Here is an 8,877-nt window from a genome sequence, read left to right on the forward strand (position 1 = left end):
ATTTTTTTCCCTCTGTAATTCTTAATTTAAAAAAACAGACGTAACCAATGAAAGCCATGACTGGTGAAAGCAGCAATCAATTGTGCTCTGTTTCTAAAAAGATTAAAACAACCTTCTGAGACTGACATCATTTTTAGTAAGTTACAATTAAGCATCTAATGTTTGTTTCGGTCCCCAGATTATGCCAAGAATCCAAGCCTCCCATGGACACAAACTCTCCCAGGACCTTTATATTTATTTGCCATTTCTTCCATAGTCACACACACACATAAAATGTTTAATATGATGAAAAAAGGGGTGATCTGAGTCACCTGCAAGTGTTTTTAAGATTTGAGACCTACAGAGAAGAGCAGTGCTCAAATAGGAATATCCAAATGCAGCAGAATGAATGTTCTTAATCACCCAGAGACCTCGATGCAAATTGGCAGGGAGAAGACAATCCCCTTCCATCCTCTGACAAAGGAAACAACCTGCACAGGGCAAAAACAATGCCCTGAAATGACAGAACCAGCACTGAGGCTTCTCCAGCAATATACATCACCCTGGCACCCAAAAGCAGTGCTGAGTGCTCCTGTCCCTAGAGGGACACACTCAGCAATATCAAAAGCACCAAAAAGAGGCAATCCCAAATTCAAACCATTAGGAATTTGCTCTCAATTTGATTTGAAAGTAGGATAAATATCTGTATTATTGCTCCAAGAATAAAAAAAGAAACCTAAACCAGCTTTCTGCTGACACACCAAAAGAGCAGCTGTGGAGCAGGAGAGGAGCTCCCCAGGCAGAACCTCTGCCCCCTCCCCAAACAGCAGCACATTTTCCTGACAGGGACAGGCTGAGCACACGCACAGGGAAGCACAGCCAAACCAGGCCAGCTTTTGCCTGGCTTTCCAAAATAAAAATCAAAAATAAACACACACCTTTGAGTCTGCCAAAACAGACAATATTGCACAGACCTTTCAAGTTTCAAGGTCTTAAAAGCATTTTATAAAGACAGTAAAACAAAAGAAAAGGGGGGGGGGGGAAGCTACATAAAATCTCGACTGCCTTTTCAGCTTTCAGGGGGAATAAAGATCCTATCCTATCCTGATTTTTTTTCAATCAAATTACAGCGAACCCTGCTGCTTTACAAGCCTGGATTTCCAAAGAGTCCCTAACCCAGCCTTTTCTTACAGCCCCAAACTCGCATGCCAACCCCTTGTAAAACCCCACTGAGCGAGGCTCAGCTGCACAAAATCACTAATAAAGAGTCTCAAGCATTTCACTTTACAGCACCACTGTGGGCTGCAGCATTAAAACCAGCCGTTGGCTTCAAGTCAGCTTTATTAGATCTGCTTGACTTGGAGTTTCAGGTGAGGCCCCCAAAGCCAGGGCGTTATGGCTTTATTCACGTGCACCCAAACGCTGGGTGTTGGAGAGGAGCTGAGATGTGCAAAGCTCTTGTTAAAACTCTTTCCAAATCTAAACTACACAGAAACTCCAGCAAGGATCAATGACAACATCTTACAGACTTGTTTATAGATCTGGAGTCCTGACTTCAATTTTGTCTTCAGTGTTCCTATTATCTTTTTACAACTGTTCTCAGCAAAGAAAGTTTGGGTTCCCCTGAGCTCCACATAGGGACAGTTTTATATTTTATAGTTCAGCAAGTAATAATGTTCTGAAGGACTTCAAAGGCTTTTGCTGACATAGGCTTTGCTATTTGGTTTTGTCCCTGGGGGTATTTTTTCCCCTAAAAAACCCCACCTCTTCCATCAAATTCAAAATTTCTTCTAATCCCATCTAAATCAACTGGCTCAAATCCTAATGAAGGTTTATTCATCCCTCTGCATCTGATAATGGTTTTTATTTCACTAGGTTTATTTTCTTCCCCAGACACACAAAGGCAGAGTCAAGGCTCATTTGCTGAGACCAGGGGCCTCAATTAGAGCTAGCTGGACTTTGAGCTCAGTACAGCAAACAGTGCCAAGGAGTGTTTAATCCAAACCCATTCTGATGGAAGCTGCTCATCCTTTCTGCTCACAGCCCTGAGCACAAAATGGGTTGGGCTGGAAGGGACCTTAAAGACCACCCAGTGCCACCCCCTGCCATGGCAGGGACACCTTCCACTGTCCCAGGCTGCTCCAAGCCCCAATTTCCAACCTGGCCTTGGGCACTGCCAGGGATCCAGGGGCAGCCACAGCTGCTCTGGGAATTCCACCCCAGCCCCTCCCCACCCTCCCAGGGAACAATTCCTTCACAATATCCCATCCAGCCCTGCCCTCTGGCACTGGGAAGCCATTCCCTGTGTCCTGTCCCTCCAGCCCTTGTCCCCAGTCCCTCTCCAGCTCTCCTGGAGCCCCTTTAGGCCCTGGAAGGGGCTCTGAGCTCTCCCTGGAGCCTTCTCCTCTCCAGGTGAGCACCCCCAGCTCTCCCAGCCTGGCTCCAGAGCAGAGGGGCTCCAGCCCTTGGAGCAGCTCCTCCTCTGGTCTCACTCCAGCAGTTCCAGGTCCTTCCTGTGCTGGGGATCCCAGAGCTGCAGGTGGGGGTCCCACCTGAGTGAGGGAGAGGGGCAGAATCTCCCCTGCTGGGGGATCAGCCCAAGGCAGGGATATCCTTATCCATCCATTTCTCTGCTCTCTCTGTGAATCACAAGGAGGATGGATGACTGCTTCTACCCATGAACAACCTTAATGCAAAACCATGCTCAAAAAAATACATTCAAGTTTCTTTTGTAAATGTATAAACATTAAAGCCTCAACAGTTTGACAATCCCAGAAGCCCTGGAGGCAAGCAGATGAAACTCTTGATTTATGCACGACAATTCACTCCTAAATTCCTAGAAACAGTCTCCCTTGCCCCAGATACATACACAATTCCTGTGTTGGTAAACACTTCTAAACCTTCTCTAAGATGAAAACCTAACAGGTCATGGGAATTTCCCACTGATCTGTTCAGAAACAGAACTGCCAAAATTCAGTGCTGCTGGATTCAGACACATCCCCTTATCCCAAAGCTGACACCATAAAGGCCAGGTCCCCAGGCCATGGGTAAAATTAATGTACCTACAGCATCAGCCCCAAATAACCCAAGGACACTTCAGGTTGTCACACTTGTGGTGTCCCAAGGGATGGTTTTTCCTTTCCCTCTACATCCCAACCAGGAGGAGGGAGTGACTGTTCCCAAACCTGCTCATGCTCACAGGAGAGTCACTCATGGCACAGATATTTCTGCCAGTGGTCTGAACACAATCAAAAGGTGCTCACAGGGGAAAATTCTGCATCACTCTGGTCTGTTCTGTGCTACATGAAGCCCTGGATTTCCTCCTTGAATTCCAAATGTGGGATATCAGCGGGGACTGGTCTGGTGAGTGCTACTGAATGTCAGCCCCCTACTGCAGACCCACCAGAGCTCAGGCACTGAGGACACTGCTATTTACAGGCTTTTGTAATTCCAGTGCCACACAGACAGGTTGTGTTTTATAGGCCAAATTCCAAAAATCAAAGAAAAGCTGTGGGGGAGTGAGGGAGAGGGAAATATCAAGGTGAAATTAAAGTTCTCCAGACAGTCTGTGGTGTGATTAAATCTCAGAGAGGCTCGGCAGTCAGGCTCCTTTGCTGTTAGCTGGTTACCAATTTGGCATAAAGAACTAAGCAAACAGGTTTTCTCCAAAGGCACTCACATGGATCATGATGCCAATTCCACCAACTGGCCCAATTTCACTGAAATCCCAAGGCACCTTAATAAAAAAACCCTTTCTAGGATAACGCCATAAAGCAGCAGGGTTTTCCATGGAACAGAAGAGGGCTCCCCCCCTTCAAAAACAAAACCACCAAGAGAAAAATGAAAATGCTATTTATTTTTATGGCTCTGCTTTTTATTTGAACACTTAAAAAGAAGCCAGCTCTGCACTGCATATTCATCTGATTGGGAAAGCCCTGTAAAACACTGGGCACTTGCTCAGCTACCTGTCAGCTGCCACAAAGGAACAATGACTTGGGAAGAGGAGAATGAGAAATGTGGAAAATTGTGTCAGTGTTAGAACACATCTTATGAGAACAGGTTCAAACTAAAAAGCAAAGTGAAGGAGAGAGAAATCCAGTGCAGCCCCAAGCACAGGGAAAAGGAGCAGCCCTCCACCAGCCAATCTTTTCATTATGCCATGAGGTAAACTGATCATGCCTAAAGAGGGAGGAAAAAGAGAGTGAAAGAATAAATTTAAACTAATCCACCTCAAAAATGCAACCCTGTGCCATGTCATGGGCTGTGACCTTTACTGATGGCAGTACCTCAAGGGACAGAAACGTGAGCATATCTGAAAGCTTCAGTGTCCTGGACAGCATCGAAAAATAATCCTAGAGAATTTTTTCCTCTGCAACAGCAGCCCTGCACGGGGAATTAATTCTCTTTTAACAGTCCCCGTTCCTAAAAGGCATTAGCAAGTCAAAGATTTAAGCAATAGCCACTTGTAGCTATTTAACACCACAACACACTCACACTGAACATTAAATGCCCAATTTCCTTTCGAAGCCTGGGCCATTCGCAGAATATTTCTGTTTAGTTTACCATCCTCAACAGACCCTGTCTGTCACTTCTCACTTTTCACACATTAACATTTTCCTCTTCCACTCAAACCATGCCTTACACTGTTTGTAACACAAAGAATGGCTTTGGTTAGATTTTTGTGAAGTTGCAAGATGTGCTTGGTATGTAAGAGTTAATGAACACCAACCTGGAACCCAAAACAGTGGCCATGGGACAAGCTGGAATTATAGCCACAATATTCTGCTTGACTTCACAGGGTAATCAGCACTTGCCAATTAAGTTTGCTTTGAAGACTCATTCAGAGAGGGGGTTCATCATTCAGTGTGTGAAGAAAGGAAATAAAAGGCCCAACAGTGTGGGCTGAACAACCCCAAGCAGAATGCAGTGTGAGTGTTTCAGTAAAGCTATTGAAGAGACAGGCAGTTTACAACTATACATAAATTACAGACCATGCCTGAGTACTGACTGCTGAGAGCATTATCTGAAAGTATCAGAAAATAAAAATATAAACCCCTTGCAGGGCTGGGGGGGAGGAAATCAGGGTCATTCAAGAATTTAGCCTCACGTGAAAATACTGTAGACAAAAAGTTACTACTCCAGTGTCTGTGGTTCAAATCTCACACTGGAAAGTGGGAGGAGCAGCTCTTGCCATGCCCTTAGCACTGCCAAGTGCTGAGTTCTAAATACTGCAGCAAGACACTCACTTGAATCACAAATGCTTCTAAACACACTCACTTGAATCAAAATATCTTTGCACTATTTATTTTTAATTTTAAGGCTTCGCTTCTGCCCAAGCCACAGATGTTTTATTTAACTCTGCTCAAGTGCAGCTGTAAACCCAGCTCATGTACCATTACTTTTTCAATATTCAGCTTTGGAACTGTTTCCTGTAAGTGAAAGCACAACCAGCTGAGTTCCTTGGGCTACCACCCCCCTGCCCTACATCGAGGTGCCTGCTTTTTCACCATTTCTGCCAATTTTTAGCGGTATCAGAGCAGCAAACTGCCAGCAGCGCTTACCTGAGCACACCTTCCCAGCTCAGCCTTGCCCAGGTACCGGAATATCTTCAGTGCCAGCTCGTAAGGCAGCTGGACATCAAAGAAAGGAACCTCATTGATTTCATTCTGGAAAGGAAAAAGGAGAAAATAATTTGTGAGGCTTCTTTAACAGAGTCTGACAGCAGGAGAAATTACCATGGTGTGGGGAAGGGATGGTGAGTCCTCAGTGCCATCACAGCTCCATGAAAACATCAGGAGCTATTCTGCCTCTCCCCCCTTTCATGGCCCTTCAAAGGGCAGAGAAAGGCAAGACACCAGTTCTAGTAAAACAGTTTGGCGAAGGTTTCAGTGCCAAAAAGACCCAATAAATAAGCACTTTGAAGACATATGCCCATTATGAATTTCACTTACAAGATTTCAAACCCACATGATGGAAAAATGAACAAGCATTTTAAATAAAACTTAACAGAGATGATGTTAGTTTCTTTCATTAGTAACATAAAAATGTCTTTTTAATATGAAACGTTCCTCCTTTAATTGATTGAGCATCTCAAACAAAAATTTAAAGCCAAATCCATCAATTTAAGCTAACAGCTAAATGCAGCACACAGATTTTTCCTAGATGTATTTTGTTTGGTTTAACTACATAATTATTACATCTTCTTTCTGCAGTTATCACAAGAAGATTTGTCTTCTCTCTTATACTGTCTGGACATTCAAAATTTTTATACTATGTAAAAGAAAATGAGTAAAATCAGCTGATTCTGACCACTTCTATGCATCAGTTTTGCTCTCTGATGTTTTCTCTGGTTTCTGTCTCCCCCCCAAGTGCCCCTGATCATTGTCTATCAATCCTCATGCACAAAATTGGCTGCTCAGTTAAAACCCAGCTCCACTGTTTGCCTTCAGAACCTCAGGCAGATCTCAAAGCAGGATCATCTCCTGCCTCTTGGCACTTCCCTAATCCTCACACCCTTGTTTCTTTGTTGGTCTCTTCTACAACTACTCCTTCTCATTCAAATCTGGGCCCTTTGCAGCACCAAAGTAGAATAGAAAGGATATTCTGGGTTTATTTAAAGCAGAGTTACTCAGGAAAATCACTACATAATGTGGTGGTGTGGTTTTTAATGCAAAAGATATTCTACACTAGACAAGTGTTTAGACAACACAAATACGAGCAATGCTCCCACCAGGTCTTTTTAGCAACAAAACATCACTTTATACACACTTGAACCTCCCACTTGTTCTAAAGTTACTTAAAGCAGGACCTGCAGCCAACCTTGCTGCTCCCCTCCCTCCGTACCCCCAGTCTCTCTGCACAAACAGCTCCTTTTCCCTCCCCTGTGCGCCAGGGCCGCTGGCTCCACTCCCCGCTGCGGATCTGCAGGAAGACTGTTTTGCTTTCGTGTGCTTTAAATCCCATCCATTTCCAACGGGGACACCGAAGGAAAACACAAAGGGAACATCTCCATGGCCACATGCAGGCAGGCTCCAAGCTGCCCAGATGTGATCCCGCTCGGATCCAGGAGCCACGGAACCGTTCTGGAGCCACAGGCTGCCCAAACAAATAAGAGGAGCCATTGGGCAAGGATTATTAGCTCCAGGCTTATGAGCTCAGGCACGGACCCACTGTGGAGGTGCTCCTTCCAAATTGGACTTGACTCACGTCCAAGCAGCAGATCCTGGGCTGTCTGGATGCACACAGAGGTCTCACTGGAAGGACTGAGGGCCTGCAGACACAGCAGTGCTGACACAACACTCAACACCAACGGTGTTTTAAGGAAAGGTGGGGAAAAGAGCAAACAACAGCTATGCAGGCTTTTTATCAACTGATCTGCAAGATCAAGCAGTTTATACCCTGCTTCAAATAAACCCAGAACTGCCTTTTTTTTCGACTTTCTTGCTACAAAGGGTCCAGGTTTAAATGAGGAGTAGCTGTAGAAGAGACCTACAAAGAAACAAAGGAATGGAGGTTAGGAAAGTGCCCAGAGGCAGGGGATGATCCCGCCTGGGGATCTGCCTGAGGTTCTGAAGGCAAACAGTGGACATAAGAACACAGCACAAACTCATACTGATTCCATTCTAATGCAATCCTAACATTAGGGACAGATCCAGGTCTTCCCACAGCCCAAAAATCCCAGCAGCTTGTCCTCAGCACAAGGAAGCAGGGATGTTAAGTCAGCACCAGCTTGTCTAAAAGTCCACTGGAATGAATCCAAAACTCAAATACAACCAGCCCCTCTGAGACAGATTCGGGCTCCTGTGTGCTAATGGAGCACTAATTCTGTAAATGGATTAATTTGTGCCTTGCAGACAGAAATTTAATCTGTTCCTTTTAATTTTTTAAAGCAAAGAGTAATTAGTCATAGTGAGGTTAGTGAGAAATAAGAAAATGGGCTTCCCCCCTAGTTTTCCTATACTGTAAATAAAATCTCCATGGCATTGAGGATTTACCAAAATAACTTTTATCTGGTTCAGAACTGTATTTAAGACTATTTCCAAATTAACTCCTTTATTTCAAGAATTAAAGCTTGTTTTCTTACTACGCTGCTGTGTCACAAGGCAGGATATCCTTAATTACTGCACTTGCATCAAACTGCCTGAGTAAACAACAAAAATCTTAAAGAGGAAAAAAAATATTATTTCATAGAGCCACGGAATATCTCGAGTTGGAAGCGACCCTCGCGGATCATCGAGCCCAGCTCCTGGCCCTGCACATGACACCCCAACAATCCCAAACCCTGTGCCATTACATAGGACCAGCAGATTTTGAAGGGTTAAAACTTTATAAGAGGATATATATCCAGAAGCTGAGGTTATAAACAAGCACAGAGGAACCCAAATTCAACGTTGCCTTTGCTCGCCGCCTCCCAGCGACCCCTCAGCCGAGCCCCCCTGCGTGCTCCGGTACCGGCCCCACCGCGGCCGCCCGCCCCGCCTGGGGCCGGCCTGTCCCGGGCACAGCCCCAGAGCCGCCCCCGGCCCGCGCAGCCCTACCAGGTCTCGGATCAGCTGCCCCAGCAGATCGTCCCTATCGCTGGCTCCGTCCCCCGCGGGCTCCCCGGCGGGCCGGGAGGGCGCGGGCTGCGACGGGCCGGAGCGCCGCCGGCCAGCAGCCCGCGGGCCAGCGCCAGGTACCCGGGCTCGGCCGGGGCTTCCCGCGGGGGCTCTCCCGGCCTCTCCGGGGGCTCCTGAGGGGGCTCCTCCCGCCGCCGCCGCTTCGCCCCCCCGGCCCGCTCCTCCCGCCGGCGGGGCCACTCCCGCTCCGCGGGCCACCGCGGCCATGGCGGCGGGGCCGGCCCGGCGCGGCACGGAAACCGCGCCCCGCGCCCGCGCGTTCCGCCGCCACAAGGTTCCG

The 8,877-nt window shown here is 46.6% G+C and overlaps 1 protein-coding gene across 1 annotated transcript in view; it reads right to left on the reverse strand.

Moving 5' to 3' along the window:
- FBXW8 (F-box and WD repeat domain containing 8) overlaps positions 1 to 8,834 on the reverse strand; it is a 53,079-nt gene extending 44,245 nt beyond the window's left edge. The window contains exons 1-2 of the mRNA XM_039561031.1: positions 8,517 to 8,834; positions 5,541 to 5,645 (exon numbers count right to left, since the gene is read on the reverse strand). Of these exons, the coding sequence (XP_039416965.1) occupies positions 5,541 to 5,645; positions 8,517 to 8,804 (393 nt within the window). The 5' untranslated portion in view covers positions 8,805 to 8,834. The remainder of the gene's footprint in view (positions 1 to 5,540; positions 5,646 to 8,516) is intronic.
- Positions 8,835 to 8,877: the final 43 nt, after the last annotated feature.

The sequence above is a fragment of the Corvus cornix genome, chromosome 15 (assembly GCF_000738735.6).
Source record: "Corvus cornix cornix isolate S_Up_H32 chromosome 15, ASM73873v5, whole genome shotgun sequence".
NCBI lineage: Eukaryota > Metazoa > Chordata > Aves > Passeriformes > Corvidae > Corvus > Corvus cornix.